This window comes from Astatotilapia calliptera, chromosome 5 (assembly GCF_900246225.1).
Source record: "Astatotilapia calliptera chromosome 5, fAstCal1.2, whole genome shotgun sequence".
Taxonomy (NCBI): Eukaryota; Metazoa; Chordata; class Actinopteri; order Cichliformes; family Cichlidae; genus Astatotilapia; species Astatotilapia calliptera.
In genome coordinates this window covers 12711342-12728561 of record NC_039306.1, presented here as the reverse complement: position 1 = coordinate 12728561, position 17220 = coordinate 12711342, and the positions used below count along the sequence as shown (strand labels likewise).

The following is a 17220-nucleotide window of genomic DNA, read 5'->3' as shown; positions in this document are numbered from 1 at the left end:
AAGTCAAGCAGGTGTAGCCACTGGAAGGGCTTTGACACACTGAGGCTCTAAGGATAAAAACAAGAATTGTTGTGAGTGGATTTATCTGTTTTATCATTTTCCTTTTATAATTATTATTATTTATTATTATTTAATTATTATTATTTTTTCACCTCGTCAGGCCAGGACTCCACAGTATATTTAAACCTACAGGCCAGTGGACACTCTTTCAAGGATGAGGATGTACACATTCTGGACAGGGAGGAACGCTAGTTTGAGCGAGGAGTAGAGGAGGCCATTTAAGTCAAAAGGGAAAGACCATCTTTGAATCGAGGAGGGGGCCTAAGGGTACATCTTTCGCCATCTTACAATGCTGTGATTGCAGCCATTCCCCAACTCTCTGTGAATAGTACTCATGGCCATTGATCAGTGGGCTTTGATCAATGAACTTTGATCAGTGGTTGTTAATCAATGGTCATGCGAATTTGCATATTAATGATCAAGGAACTGATCTCCCGGGCCATTGTTCCTTCAGTGGGCTGGTTTCAGTTATTATGCAAATGTACTGTTTATAAGATTGGGGAAACCTACAGTCAGCTGAGACTGAAGAAGTCGCTTGGATGAGTGACGAAACGTTTCTCCCACTGAAAACGCTGCATCCAGATGAACAGAATCAAACTTTGGGGATATTATTATTATTATCATTCTTATCATTATTATTATTATTATTATAACTCTTATTATTTCTCCCAAACGTTTTCCTCTGCCTTTTTTCTGGAATTGCATTGTGGGTCACACTTCCACATGCTTTCGGGCGACTTTGCATTTAATTATAATCATCTCTGTTATTCTGCAATCTATTTTGTCTTAGCTGACTCATACATGCTCAGTGTTTCTCTTTGTTAAAACCCAAACGCCCAGTATTTAGCTGTACCTGTGTAGAGGAGGAGTCTGACGATGCCGTCTGATCGCGCTATCTCTGTCTTTTTAATGGGGACGCACCAGAAAGGAGGAGGCTACTCAGGATGACGTTGCTTTTTGCAGGCGAGTGCCACACGTGACTGACTTGATAGTCGGAACACCTCAGAATACAGACCGAGGAAAGTAGGAGGACTGCGAGAGAAGCCGGACGACCTCCTGGAGCACAGCATCAGCACCCGGAGGACGGCATCATTTCTGGGATTGCTTCATTGTAATTTTGCTCATTTTAATGAACGCTTTAACCTTTTTGTCAGCTGTTTGTTATTTTAACAGGCAAAACAGCAACAAACTTTTGTAATCTTTCATTTCCAGCCTGCAATCCAGCTGACATTGATTGCCCCCTCCAGCGGTTTTGTTTTAGGAATTGTGCGCGGTGTTTTGAATGCCTCGAACAGCTGCAGCAATCTTCGCGGTGCTGACCGCCTTCCTCTGGTGCTCACCCGCTCTGTGTGCTGTAGGGAGAACCCGCCAGCAGCTCAATTACCGACCAATTATCGGTAAGATTTGGTCACATGAACGGTTGTATTTAGTAAGTACTGGTCCCCGTAGAAGTCGTTTATACACGTGGATAGTTGAAGGGTCTTATGTAATTCTCGTCTGGAACGTTCGAGAAAAGGTGTGTTACACGGATTGGGGGGTGAGTGAGGAAGGGGATGTCTTCCCTGTGGATTGGTTTACGCGCTGTTATATTGAGATATTATGTTTTTGATCATAGACTTTTGGTTGTCTTCTCAAGATGTCTGCTTTGTGTTTATTGCCATGGTCCAATATTTGGGGAAAAAATCAGTGCAAGTCACATTTTCATTATATGTTGTTCACTCTTAAGTTTAATGGTGTTAATGCTATCAATAACGATAAGAAAATAGATTATATTTAACCTATTGCTTTTAACCCCACTTGGGACGTATTTTTGACCTGTCCTTTAATTGAGGCTATGCTATGTATTGGATCAACAAGTTTTAATGTTGCACTTTGCCGGAGAACCTAATTTTGCTGTAATGCACCCAACCTGTTTCATTGCTAAATCCAATTCAACTGAGATTTCAATTAGAGGAAGTAGCTGGATAGACACAAGATTTTAAGTCTAACAATAACTTCAGCTTTGGCTACATTTGAAAGAATAAAATCATATCACGATTCACAGATAAATTTGAGCGATGTTCAGATAAAGAAGATAACCAACAGCTGGCGTTCACAGGGGCATTTGAATATCTGTGCCCAAAAAGAAATGAATTTGAGGTCTCAACGAACTGTTGACTGCTGCTCCCACTGCTTTCACTTCCACCCCTTAGCTTCTCTCTTTTCTTCTTTTAATTTATAGTTTAATAGTATTGTTCTGCTTACTCATTAGATTATCTCACTTCATTAGTAACTGAATTGGTTGTTTTTGATAAAGGCCATATTAATCTAATTTTACAATACTCAAAGTGTGTTCTTTTAAAAAGGATAGCCCAGAATGAAAAATCATACTATGCAAAATTTGTTACTTTGTTCACTTTCAACTATGTACACAGAAAAGAAATTAGGAAAAGTGACTCCTTGGTGGGTTGTTTTATTTTAATTTTTTAGGCATTTTTAGTATGACAGTCCTGTCTAAAGCTGTCCTTTTCAGTGAACTTTTTAACTTTAACCATGGTTAAACAACATTTTCACTTTAACTGTTTGAGTTCTTTCTCGTAATATCTGCTATATCATGTGTCTTATGTTCTTGCTAGGTGTGTTGGCACAGGAAAACCTTCCATGGGACCAGTTTGCTCGTGGGTCTTCTTACATAGCTGCCTCCTATGTCAAATACCTAGAGGCTGCTGGGGCCAGGGTTGTACCTATTCGGTAAGAAAGTTAGATGAGTTTAAGGAAATTATCCTTAATAATACTTGTGTGCACCTAGACCAACCTGTGGTCATCAGGTCCCTTCATGACCTCTATGTGTTTGCTGTGTATTTCTTATATGCATTTACTCTGTCTCTTTCAGCACCCCTTGAAGCACTCATACAATTCACATATGATTTGCATACAAAACGAAAATTCATTACTCGACCAGACAACTTATTGTTTTACACAGTAGTCATTTAATTGTATATGTTTTTTAATAAGTGTTTTTTTTCTGACTAATTGTCTGTACAAAACAAATGTTTCGGGTGATTAAGAAATTGGCTCTGACTCAATTCATTGCAATAATCTCAGTACTGTTTGAGCCACATGCCACTTAGTGCACATCATATGTTTAGTACCTCATCATACTTTTCTTTTTACTGATAACGATATTCCACCTTGTTTGGATTATAACACATCATGAATGTTCATGATTTAGCTGTTAATCAAAATTGAAATGGTGGTACCTTTGGAATGCGAACGACATCATGCCAAAAGACAAGATTCCTTTAAATGGGGTGGTAGAAGTAATACAAAATATTAATTATTGTGTCTATGGTATTAGTGGCACGCGTGCTAGCAGGCTATATATATATATATATATATATATATATATATATATATATATATATATATATATATATTTATTTTTTTTAGGGGTGCAACGATACACGAAATTCACGGTTCGGTTCGATACTTTGGTGTCACGGTTCGATATTTTTTCGATACAAAAAAAATGTTCATGCCCTTTTAATTTGTCATTTATTAAAATTATAAATATATATTTTAACTCAAAAGTACAGTTTTTAAATTTAACCCTAACCCTTGTGCGTGTTTTTTATTTTGACAGCGAATGCGCACCTGCGGACCACTTATGTGCAGCCCTGGTTATTTAGCTCGTCATATCGCAGCCACAGAAATTCTTTTGTCCATGAAACCATAAAGCTGCACTTTCTTCTTGCCTTATAGTCTGATTTGCCATAACTTCTCCGTTTTGTGTTAAGCTTTTCTTTGGCTGTCACTTCTTCACCCTGACCTGTCTTATTTGGCTCTTGGTCTTATATATATAAAATATATATCTGTCTGTGAAGGTTCTCAGTCATCCAGGTCATCGTAGTCAAATATATATCCTGCTGCTTTTACACACGCACTCACATAAGCTCAGCGATTCTCTGCGATCAACCTCTCACACGTTTAAGCTTGCTGCGGGAGATTTCACTTGTCATGTTTGCATAGTAAGCTAACGATTAATAAGACGATGTCAGAGGAATTGGTGGCTCTCTCTGCCTTGAGTTTGTCTGCAGTAACTTAAAGGTATGCTCTGTTGGGCTGACAGGTGACTGACCAGGTCATTGAAGAGTATCCCAGTTTTTTTGCCTCATGATACATCTGGGTTGCTTTTGCAATATTTTGCAAAGAGAGAGAATATCTGTTTAAAGAATTGTAGTGCAGAACATGGCCAAACTTTTTTTTTTTTTTTTTTTTAATGTTTTCTCACCTGGCCTTTCCGTTCTTCGGTGTAACCAGTGGTTTGCACCATGTTTTAAACACTCTGTACTTACTTTTATGAAAGCATCTCTTGGTTGTAGACTACATACCAATCAGACATAATATTATGACCACTAACATAAGTAAATAAGATTGATTATCTCTTCATTATGGCACCTGCTAGGGCAGTGATTCCCGAAGTGGGGGGCATGGTATGGATAAAAAAAGAATGCTTGGACACTGCTAGTGTAATGCACAGGTTTTTGACAGGGTTCCCACACAAACACAAAGCAGAAGATGAAGCACCGCCAAATATGCTTCCAAACCAACTTCCTTTCAAGCCAAAGACTAGAAAATATGATGAAGCATATCTTGCCTTTGGCTTCAGCTGCACAACGGTGGTGCCAAGGTAGGTATCCGTGTTTCACGGACAAACAGTATCCCACATTCATGATTCTTAGTTCACAAACACTTGTTGTAATGATTAACTACTCCTGAAATATTGGAGATGTTAGCTCTTTATACAGTAAAGTTACAGTGGGATACAAATAATGTCAGGCTGATCCTGCCACAAATTGTTCCCCGTGTATAAATCACGGACAAACAGTATCCCACAGTTGTTTGTTTTTAAACTCATTTTGCACAGACAGGCACGTTGAATATTCTTACACAGTTAAAAAAAGAAAAATAACTACATGTAAAATAATTACACCATAAAGATGGTTTTGTTTTCTGTTATTTAAGGCTGCGTCCACCCGTACATGGGTATTTTTGAAAAAGAGAGATTTTCCATTTTCGTTAAAAAAATTAAATAAAAACCCGTCCACACGTGCAGTTTCAAAAAATTGCGTGTGTATATGTAAGCCTGTAAAAACTACAGATAGTAACAGCAACAGTATTTTTGTCTTTATCTGCCATTGTAGAAATGCATCTCACATAAATAATAATGTGGTGCACAGCATGTCGTCAAAAAAGGCGCACACATTTGACGTTGCGTGACTAAGTCTCCGTTTTCCTCGTCCACAGATAAATGCAAAAAGTGACTTTTTGAAAACTCCACCCTGGCAGGAGTTTTTAAGAATCTCAGTTTTCAGTGATCCAAAATACCGCTTACGTGTCAACGAAAGGCCCAAAAGCATATTAAACAAGCTGGCCGAGGCAGTGTGATGCTTTGGGTGATATTCTGCTGGGAAATCTTGGGTCCATGTGGATGCTACTTGGGAACATACCAACTACCTAAGCATTGTTAACATTGCATTGTTTAAGTTATTTACTGTACAGCCCTTTGGTCCTGTGCTAAGTATTTTAAAGTGCTTTATAAATAAATTTGGATTGTTACAGACCATGTAGACCCTTTGATGGAAACTGTATTCCCTGATAGCTATTAACTTTTTCACCAAGATAATGCGCACTGTCACGAAACAAAAATGGTTCAGGAATGGTTTGAGGAGCACAACAATGACTTTGAGATACTGACCGGGTCTTCAAATTCCCCACATCTAAATTCAATAAAGCAGCTGTGGGACAAACTAGACAAACAAATCCAATCCAGGGAGCCCCAGCCTCCAACTTACAGGACTTAACAGGACTTGTTACTAACATCTTGGTGCCAGATATAGCACACCTTCAGGAGTTGAGTCCATGCTTCGTTGAGTCTAGGCTCTTTTGACAGCAAAAGGGGGGGGCAACACAATTACACAGTTGGTCTTAATGTTATGCCTGATCAGGATATATAAATATAGCTATAATTCCTAGGCATTTAAGCCAAAAAGTCTGTGTTGTGTTTTTATCTTGAGTATTTAATTTAAAATCTATCATCATGGTATGTACAGGCAAAATTCTAGAAAACAAAATGTGTAATTCTTCAAATGTTTATGGAGTGAATTGGGATTGGAGATTCTTCTCTAACGTTTCTTTATTTTTCAGGTTTGCTTTTTGTGTGTGTGTGTGTGTGTGTGTGTGTGTGTGTGTGTGTGTGTGTGTGTGTGTGTGTGTGTGTGTGTGTGTGTGTGTGTGTGTGTGTGTGTGTGTGTGTGGTGTTTTTTTTTTTAAATCTATAATTTTAAACCTGACAAAATGACTTGTCTCATAAGAGTAGTGTTCCTCAAATGTGATTAATAACTAATTTGATTTTCCTTCATAGGCAAGGATTTTACTTCTTACATTTGCTTGTTTTCTTTTTTTTTCTTCTTTTTTTAACAGAATCAATCGCACAGAAGAAGAGTACGCCAAGATATTTAACTCAATAAACGGGTAAGTTGACCGTTGTCTTTCATACTGAACGCATTTTGTTGTAGTTCGAATAAGGTGTAATCATAGGTCTTAAACAGATATTGTCTTTATTTACACTTAATTTGTACTGCAAGCTTTCTTTATGTTATATTGCAGCAACATAGGTTATTGGATTGGCTCATAAGCTTCAGAGGGTGGTCAAGGCTTAGGTTGTAGATTGGTTGATTACCTTGTAACCAAGTTTCTCTGAGTGGAGAGAATATCTTTCTGACTCCAGGCCGCTTAGAAAGATATTACACTCAAGGTTAACCAAAGACGCTACAGGCACATAGTGCTTTAATCGCTACAATGTCAATTCATGTTATTAGACCACCACATGTGCTGTGCCTTAACAAGTACACACACATCAGCTGCGCTGTGGGGATCTTTCCCTTGTTACACACATCATATGTAGGTTAGAGAGTCTAAGCATGCTAGAGAACAGGTTGTTGGCAAACCTGACAGTCACTGAACCTCAAGTTAGTTTTCATGATAATGACTCGTTTTCTATTGGCATGTGATTTGGTGAATGAAAAGTATATTCTAATGAAATAGACAGAAATATGAAGCTTAGCTGTATGTTCAAAAGGCATGATTTAACTGCACACCATAAATTTTTTCTCACTGCTGCACATCAGTTGCATCCATCCAGTTTCGTTAGAAGTTATTCAGACCTTTGTTCTAGTATCTATAATGTCTGGCTTTAACATTTCTATATGCTTACTGGTTGTAATTTTAACACATGAGATATTAAGAGTTACACTTGAAGGCATTGTACTTATTGCTTTTACACAAATTTGAAAAGGTAGACACAATTCCATTGAAGCACCTCCTAGCTTATTTGTCTAAATTGTGGCTCCTCAGGTTGTTGTTGCCAGGTGGAGATGTAGATCTTCAGACGTCACAGTTCAGTCGAGCTGCCAAGATCTTTTACAACTTGGCTCTGAAGGTATGGGTTTTGATTTGTTTAACTGTCTATCAGGACTGACGACCCTGAGATTTTTTTATATATCTAAATCTTTAGAGCTATCTAAAGACTTAGGCTTAAAAATAATGGCCATTGCCTTCATGTATTGGTACCTTGTCTTTATTCACTCCTTGGTCCTGCAGGGCAATGATGCTGGAGACTACTTCCCTATTTGGGGAACCTGCCAGGGCTTCCAGCAGCTCACTGTCCTGACTGCCAACAAAAACCTCCTCACGCTTACTGATACTAAGGCTGTGGCTCTACCTCTGACACTCACATCAGGTTTTTCTGTTACTTTCTGTTATTCCATTTGGTTATTTTGTCAGGTTAGATACAAGTTGGCTTACATTCTTTCAGAGTCATTCAAATTAGCATATTTTTATATATTTATTCCATGAAAATATACTCCTTGTCATTCTCTGTGACACAAATCTGTATCCATCCGCCAGTGGCCCCATCTAGCCGATTATTCCGGAATTTTCCCAAAGATTTGCTGCGGTCTTTGGCTAGTGAAAACATCACTGCAAACTTCCACAGTTGGAGTCTGTCCATGCAGGTAATTTCTGCTTCTTCTTTTTTTTCTTTTCTTCCTGTCATAGGTGAAGTTTTTGTTTTATTTATTTTTTCTGAAACTTTTAAAATGTTTATTATATACCAATCTGTTAATGGAAGTAGAACAGGTTGCAAGGGATCTGTTTTTTTTCCTTGTTTTTTTTTGTTTTTGTTTTTTTGTTTTTTTTGGGGGGGGGGTTTTCTTTTAAAATACAGTCTCATAAGTACCATCGTACTTAAACCAAGAAACACCTGAAACACCTTTGAAAACTGTCCTGAAAACTGTCCAAAATTACCCAGGGAAATTGGATATTACTACAAATTTCTGGTGAAGTACTTATGGGTGGAAAGTAAACATAAGCATAAACTATGTTTAGTTTTCTACTTTAGCATACTAACATTACAGTGCACCTCAGCAACAAAGGAGCTGAAATGTAAGCTTTTCTTCCATGAATGTGTGCCGTTAAGAAAATTATCATCTTCCACATTGTACATATAATTTATATAAATGGAGATTGAACATGTGCTCTAATTGCGCTTCTTTTGACCAAATAAATTATTGGCTTGTATCTCAAATTTTGGTGTTGTTAGAAATAAATTGCAAACACGCACATGAAAGGTCTGCAGAAGGTCCAGAATGAGGCTCCACATTTGTCTTTCAACAAGTCTAAAAGTGGACAGATATTGTTGCTCCTGTCAGCCACCACACGGACAAGTTCTTGTTTACAGATGATTTATTCAGCGTTCAGTGACAGGATCACTCAGCGTCGTCATCATCGTGAGAACTAACCAAACAAAAGCAATTCAGCAACATCACCGTTTCTTAAACATAAAAGATAATACTACTTAGATTTTAACACACATTAAGTGAAATTAAATAACTTAACTGTATTATTGTAAACATGTTGCATGATGGTTATCACAGTAAACCCAAACAAAATAAAGGTGTAGAAACAAATGCCTGTATATGGCAGTTTCATCGAAACTCAAATTAACAAAGTCACCCTAAACACACCTCATTGCCTGCTGTAGCCAAACGGGAGAAAGTAAATGGTTACTGTATACAGTAAAATATTCAAACAGTAGATTGTGAATGATAAAATATTAAAAAAAACATTATTTTATTATGAAATGCATCTATTAATATATAATTGGTGTTTTTGAACCACTTAGGGTGGCTGTACCTCAGGTGGTAGAGCAGGTCACCTACTAACCTCCACGTCTGCTCCAGTTTGCGTGCCACATATCCTTGGGCAAGATACTAACTCCAAGTTGCTCTCTGATGCATTCACTTAAGTATGAATGCATGTGAATGTTAGATGGAAAGCACTTGCGTAGAAAGGATATTTAAAAAAAAATGGTTGTGTGAATGAGGCAAGTTGTATACAGCGCTTTGAGTGCTCAGAGTAGAAAAGCACTATATAAGAACAAATCCATTTATCATTTACCATTCCATTTACAGAATTACAGTCGAAATGCCAAACTCAGGAGGTTTTACAAGATCCTGTCCACTAACAGTGATGGAAAGAAAGAATTCATCTCTACTATGGAAGGTAACATGTATTAACTACCCTGTAGTTTCCATGCCATTCATTACATAATGGATTCTATTCTGCTGTCTTAAACACACAAAAAAAATTATCTGAATTTGAGGTCAGCATGAAATTTGGCATAACTATCCACCAGATGGCAGCACCACTGTACAACTCGAAACCTTGGATCAGTCCAACAGGAAAACTCTCTGATGACAGTCACTCATATTTTTCTTGTTTTAAATATAATTGATCACTCCATGATTCAGTGGTTTCCAAAGTGGGGGGGCGCAGAGCTGTGGGGTGGGCAGATATTCTTGTAAAACAGGGGGGCCTAGCTAGCAAAAAAAGCTGGGGAACCACTGCCGTAACTTGTTTTTAGGGAAACAACATTGGAATTAAATTTGCTGTGACATATTTTGTGTTGATGAACCTATTTTTTAAAAGTTTGTGCTGATGACAATGATTTGAAATAACAATATTAATAATGTCTCTTGTTTTCAGCCAACCATTACCCATTTTATGCTGTGCAATGGCATCCAGAGAAAAGTCCTTTTGAGTGGGTAGATAAGCCAGGAATGATTCATTCTGTTTCCGCTGTAAGGGCCAGCTTCTACACTGCCAGCTTCTTTGTTTCTGAAGGTAACACAAAGTCTGTCCAATCCAAGTCCAGCCTGTAGATATTAGGACAATCACGTATTTTGTTTTTAATAATTTGGCCTCTACACATCACTATAGTAGACTTGAAAATGAAATAATCAGGATTTGATTCAATTCAATTTTATTTAAAGTATACAGCACAAAATCACAACTAGAGTTTCCCCAAGGAACTTGCTGTAATATTGTAAGGTAAAGACAATAATGGAGAGAAACCTAACAATCAGACAACCCCCCCTATGAGCAAGCACTTTGGCAACAGCGGGAAGGAAAAACTCCCCTTTTAACAGGAAGAAACCACTGGCAGAACTAGGCGCAGTCATCTGCCACACCGTTGGGGGTGAGTGGAGGGAGACAAGACAAAAAAACATGCTTTGGAAGAAAGCCAGAGAATAATAATAATAATAACTAATAATTAAATGCAGAGTGGTGTATAAACACATGGTGAATGAAAAAGGGGTGAGAGAAGGAGAAATGCTCTGTGCATCAAGCCTAGGTCTTATTGCAGCACAACTAAGGGTAGCTTCAGGGTCACCTCATCCAGCGCTAACTATAAGCGTTGTCAAAAAAGAAAGTTTTAACCCTAATCTTAAAAGTAGAGAGGGTGTCTATCTCCCAAATTCAAGCTGGGAGCTGGTTGAGACAGAAGAGGGGCCTGAAAGCTGAAGGCTGTACCTCCCATTCTGCTTTTAAATATCCTAGGAACCATAAGTAAGCCTGCAGACTGAGAGGGAAGTGCTTTACTGGGGGGATATTGTACTATAAGGTCTTTAAGATAAGATGGGGCATGATTATACAAGACCTTGTATGTGAGAAGAAGGATTTTAACAGGGAGCCAGCGAAGAGAAGCCAATCTAAGAGAAATATGTTCTCTTGCCAATCCCTGTCAGTACTCTCGCTGCAGCATTTTGATTAACTGAAGGCTTTTCAGGGAGTTTTCATGACATCCTGATAATAAAGAATTACAGTAGTCCAGCTTGAAAGTAGCAAATGCATGAACAAGTTTTTCTCTGCGATAGGATGTTTCTAATTTTAGAGATATTGCGCAAATGGAAGAAAGCAGTCCCACATATTTCTTAATGTTTGCATTGAAGGATGTATCCTGTTTAACCCTTTAAGACCTACCATAGAACCAAGTTTGCCAGAGCTTATATTATATTTTTACATGCTGTGGAGCCATTTTTGGGAGCATTTCAAGTTGCTATACATCAATACAACCATTATAGCCCAAACTTTAATAATATGTCTGCATTAGGTGCATAGTAATTACATAAATTGCAAAAAAGTGCAATAAACTACAAAAAAATTGAAAATCGTTTTTGTTTTTTTAACATATATTTCTAGTTAGAGAAATTTAAGAGGCTTATCCCTCAAAACTGTAAATACAAAAAAGTTACACAAACTAGTTTCCCACCACAGGAAATTTATTTTGAGTGTCTTCATAGTTTTCTTTTTGAAATACACCAATTTTTATATACTGCAGGAAAAACGAAAATAAATATTATAGTGCAACTTTGCAAAATAACAGCATATGCATCAAAATAAACTATTTCCAGCAGTGCAATATGAGTCCTAAGCATCCCAGAAACGACACAGAAAGTCATAAACTCAAACATAACTTTTTAAAACACATAACAAGTAAAACACAAGCTCATAAGGCCCCGATCGTAAAAAACTACATTTCCGCAAAATGACGTCACTTCTGGTTTCGGGCAGGTCATGCGGTCATGTGATAGTTCGCGCTGATGGACGTAGGAAGTGTTACAAACAGCTGATGGATCGGCGAAGCCTGTTTCTGGAATATCATGTTTTGTTGCTGCAAGTGATTTTTATGCAGTTTTTGCAAAGCTATATGTGGAAGGAAACTGTGACCTAGGACAAGCTGATGGCATCAGATGTAAGTACAACTCCTCCAGTTTCATATGCAAAAAAAATTATTGCGCTAGCTTACGTGGTTGCAGAGCTACCGGGATTTAAAAATAGTTACGCAAAACAGAGCGTGCCCGCTCCGATCGGCTGTAAAGGGTTAAAAATGACTCCAAAATTCCTCACAGTGTTACTGGAGGCCAAGGTAATCCCACGATAACACTGAAGCACAGACATTTGGCTTTAATTTGAGAGGATCCCCAAACATGTTTACGATTTACAGCCACTTTTATGCACTGCTGCAAAAATTAAAGAAACTTTGAAAACATGTCAGATCTCAATAGGGGAAAAATGTTTAATAGCTATACTGATATGGCGTGTGTTAGGAATTAAAGGATGTTACATTGTTTGATGGAAATTAAAATTATCAATTTATAAACGGGTGAATTCTCACACAGAAAAAAGTGAAAAATGATGCGGCATGCTAGTCCGAAATTTCATTGCAGCAAATCAAAAATGGTAGTCGGTAGTTTGATGCAATACTGATTTTAAAAAGTGTCCTTTGTTTTGTTTTTTTGAGCAGTATATTTTGTTTTATACCTCTCAAAATTAAAACTTTAATCATTTGATTTTCTAGATCCCATCACTGAAATTGCATTTGATCATATTGTGTGTTTAAAAATATATATTTTTTTAATATAAAAAAAAAGTACATTCAACAAACACTGTTATTGCCTAGAAACAGTAGTTCTGATGCAGAGCAAAACACTGACATTTTTAACTTGGTGATTAAATTTGAGATGTTTGTTGTGGTAAGACATTTTGGAATTTGTGAATTAATGCAGCAAATGGTTCATTTATGTTTAAGTCATTGCTGATGCATAACAGTCATTCAGCACTTTTTATAAAGAGAGTAGCCTTTTTGCTGTATTATTAAACTACTCCACTACTTTGTGTTGTCTTTTCTTTCCTCCTTTTTCTCCTCCAGCCATGAAAAACCACCATCATTACCCCAGTCCTGATGAGGAGGACAAAGCTCTCATTTACAACTTTCCTCCTGTTTACAGAGGCTTTGATGCTGTTTTTGTGCAGAATTATTACTTTGATTGATGATCAGTGCTGAAGATGAACCATACCTGGTCACAGCCTAGTCCAAGTTAGTCAAATCTTGGTTAATTTTCTGCTTTAAACTTGATAGAGTTTCAACATACAGTGGCCTAAGAAATCAAGTCACAGATAAAATGCAGAAATGAAACTGTGATTGAAATGTAGTGATAGATGATAGCTGAAAATATGTCAGAATGCAAATAAAGTCCCAAGTAATTAATTTGGGAGAAAAAATAAAAGGAAATGCTCAACAAGTGTATTTTTTTTTCTCCTGCAGTATTTTCAAGACATGTTTTTAGCACTGGTTTTAATCCAAATAAACCTTGCAATTTTGGGGGGGAGGGGTGAGTTACTAGTCTGATCATTTTTATTCCAGAATGTGTTTAAGCCACCTGCAGGATCCTTAACGTATGCTGCTAACTTTTTTTTGGTTTGATTTTAATTTATTTATTACTTTCACTTTATTTTTTGACAGCATTGCTTTGGGGTTAGGATCTATTAAGACACCATTTTTGGTATATGGGTAATTGTCTTATCTGATTCGTTTGCATAAACCAAGCCTGGGACCAGTAAATTCCTAACTTCCAATGTATTTTTCTTTCTTCCCAATGTATTTATTTGAGCTTACAGCACTTAAAAATGAGTAGATACCTTAACAGAGCAAGAAGATATTATTTAAGTATATATTTTATAACCAAAGACTAAAAAGATGAAATGGGCATGATCAATAAACACTGACTCACCAATTTTTCACGTTGATGTTTATTATTAGCACAGTATTATTGACAGTTATGAACAAACTGTTGTTACAATAATACAATAATTTACAGCAACCCATCCTCTAACATCAGTGTGTAGTTCATATTTTTATTCATGTCATCCAGCATATGTCATCAAAATTATATTTTAACTACCATCTCATTTTGAAGTACAGTGGTCCCTCGTTTATCGCGGGAGATATGTTCTAAATATAACCTGTGATAGGTGAAATCCGTGAAGTAGCCAACTTTATTTTTTACAATTATTATAGATGTTTTAAGTCTGTAAAACCCCTCACAGCACACTTCATACACTTTTCTCAGACAGGCATGAACATTTATACACTTTTCTCTCGTTTAAACTCTCTCAAAATTCAAACCTTCGTAGAAAAATGAGTCCAGTATTATATAATGAAACCTAAGGCACCCGTGATTGACTTTGACGGTACCAAACGTTTGGTCAGCATTGTTGTGTTTGTTGGGGAGAAAACTTACAAACATACTGTACAGCACTTCAGAGTCACACTCTAAGCGATCGACAATTTGTGTAAATTTGACAAGCTGAACGCATTCTGTACAGGCATAGTGCATATAATTTATATAACACGGCACAAGATTGATTGTGTTCTGCGTCCTGGCTGTAGACCATTGTCAATGTGCTGTTAAAAAAATAAAATAAATCTGCAAACCACGTTATAGCGAGGGACCACTGTATTCAGTTTTTTTTAAGAGCGTCTTTATTCTTAAAAAGAAGTATCAGTATCTGTTGTAAGTTCATCTCACCTTGATTGTATTGTTTTGGACATAGGTGTGCATCCAAGTGTTTTATTTTTTTACTAAGAAATGGTATATTTTGTAAAACATTGACTGAGAATGATGCTTCTCTGATGATTTGCAGGTTGTTTTTGTCAGGTTTAATATTTCTATTGACATTAACTGAGGTTAAATTATGCTAGTAGGACTATACAATCAAAGTATAATCAAACAGATGGTACATGAATTTTGGATTTTAAAATTGCTGAACTCTTAAAAGTTATAGTATGATTTCATAACTTTCCCATCAGCAAATTTCCTAAAACTAGTACATGAAATTAAAAAGGCTCATTCTTGTCCAAATTTTGTTTACTATTTAGCTAGTCATCTTAATTTTTTTTGATACATGTATTGAATGTACGATTGGTGGAGGTTGCTGTCTTGTTTGTATGTTGTACCATGTGTCAGATGATTAGACAATAAAGGGAGTTAAATAAACTTCAGTCTATCCAAGAGTCATTGTTTTGTCATGAAATAAAGGGGTGAGAAACAATGTTTAAAACCAGTACTGTAAAGTGATTTTTTTCCCAGTGTTAAAAAGAAATGACTGAAAGATTAATTGGCTCTGTTTTGAGTTTTGTTAAAAAAAGAATGACTTCATATATCACATATGCAGGACACCTTAAACTAGTTTTTTAATTAAGCAGCAAGGCAGAACAAAGTCGGGGCTGCATCAAGACACGAGGACTAAACCCCAATTCAACCAGACCCAGAACTGATCCGGAATTAAAACAGGACTACAACAGTTCAAAATCAGGACTACTGAGGACTTAACCAAGACAGAACCAGAATCAGAACTAGATGATAGTAGCACTAAAAATCATCATAGACCTGCACTACACTTGTTTTTTAATTCTGTCAAAGTACAATATTTAGATTGAGAAAAGTTTATATAATTATTTAGCCTTGTTGTGCAAACAAGCCTGCATAACTTAATAAATGTAGAATTTGAAAAATAGCAAACCTAAAAATAAACACTAGGTATGAGATACATGAGGACCTATGATACGGTGATACTTTTGGCAAACCACCATTTGACTAACATGTGTGTCTCACCTGCTCTTGTTCCATCTCTGTTCTTTCCTCATTCTGCATCTCCCTCTCTGTTCCTCTCTCTCCCTCTTTGTGCTGACAATCATCAAATATACAGTTGAAACCAGATATTTACAAACTCTTCAGATAAAAACACTTTTTTAATTGTAACATCAAATCAGACTAAATGTTTATTTTTTTTAGATTGATAAATATAAAAAACATATTTGTTAACTTTAAGAGTAAAGCGAGAAACTATCTGTATTTCTTAATTGCAAATGGCACCAAATTGTATTCAAAATTGAGCCACACTTATGGAGCTCCACAGTTCTTTTTCTGGTGTTTTGGTTGACATCTCTTGATTTTCCCATTTCAAAGAAACAGGCTCTGTGTTTTGCCTTATATGCATCCACAGGTGTGCCACCAATTTACTCACATGGACTCTACTAACCTATCAGAAGCTTTTTCAGCTCAGAATGGAATCGTCTGGAGTTTTCTTATTAATTAACAATAAACTTAGTGTATATGTACTCCTAAATTTGATCAAAGTGATAAAAAATAGACAGCTCTGTCTCTCTTTATTCTGACATTTAACTAATTCAAAAGATATTTCAATATTTATCTAAAACAAAAGTTTACTCTAAATTGATGTTGTACAGTAAAAATATTTTATGTTTTCTCCCTAAAGTGTAAATATCTGGTCACAAATGTGAATATCCTGCTGTGTACTGAAATCCCTCTTGTTTTGCATAGAAATATACTGAACAACATACACAGCATAATATATAAAATAACATTTACCTGAGTTTTTTCTTTGAAAGAAGCCTCTAATGTCCATTCTTATATTTCAGTACATAACTGAAACCGATTTAGTCGGGGAGGGTAAGAACTGAAAATATGAAATAAACACACGTAAGCTAAGACTCTCTAAAAAAATAGCATTTGTTCGGCTTTTCATTTCGCCATTTGTTGATTCACTTGAAGAGCAAGTAACGTAATATTGGTCAAGTGATCAGTTTGATATCAATCTTTCGTGATACACCGTCATATTTACATTATTTGTACGGTACGAATGATTTGCTTTGGTACCTGGTCAAACTTAAGCTCTCCTTAGTATGGCTGGCTCAGTATTGCCAACTCCTCAGTAAGGAAAATCGCTATTGGTTGTCCTAAAAGTCGCTAGAAGTCGCTAAATGACATCATCGCCTAATTTGCATAATTGGTCATGCTAATCTAATTGTAACCTATGTTGTTGGAGAGAGAAATAACATCGTGGAAGAGACATAAAGTGAGTAAAAAACGTCCTAAATGCATTTAGAGTTTATTTAGAACTACAAATTAAATT

General features: G+C 36.5%; 1 protein-coding gene across 2 annotated transcripts; it reads left to right on the top strand.

The window, feature by feature from the left end:
• The first annotated feature begins 960 nt into the window (after positions 1-960).
• Positions 961-13529, top strand: LOC113022169 (gamma-glutamyl hydrolase). 2 transcript variants are annotated; one of them, XM_026167297.1, is made up of 10 exons: positions 961-1171; positions 1308-1457; positions 2676-2790; positions 6523-6573; positions 7456-7540; positions 7702-7840; positions 8008-8114; positions 9573-9663; positions 10147-10284; positions 13154-13529. In XM_026167297.1, the coding sequence occupies exons 2-10, from the start codon at positions 1343-1345 to the stop codon at positions 13273-13275; spliced, it is 963 nt and encodes a 320-aa protein (XP_026023082.1). In that variant the 5' UTR covers positions 961-1171; positions 1308-1342; the 3' UTR covers positions 13276-13529. The 2 variants fall into 2 exon arrangements, with proteins under 2 accessions (XP_026023082.1, XP_026023081.1); XM_026167296.1 differs by having other exon boundaries at positions 1273-1457.
• The last annotated feature ends 3691 nt before the right edge of the window (positions 13530-17220 follow it).

Excerpts from the sequence above, each read along its gene's own strand:
- LOC113022169 (XM_026167297.1), top strand. The coding sequence starts at position 1,343 with ATGCCTCGAACAGCTGCAGCAATCTTCGCGGTGCTGACCGCCTTCCTC. Across the intron at positions 7,841-8,007 it reads ACCTCTGACACTCACATCAG|TGGCCCCATCTAGCCGATTA; the intron begins GTTTTTCTGTTA and ends TCCATCCGCCAG. Across the intron at positions 9,664-10,146 it reads ATTCATCTCTACTATGGAAG|CCAACCATTACCCATTTTAT; the intron begins GTAACATGTATT and ends TCTTGTTTTCAG.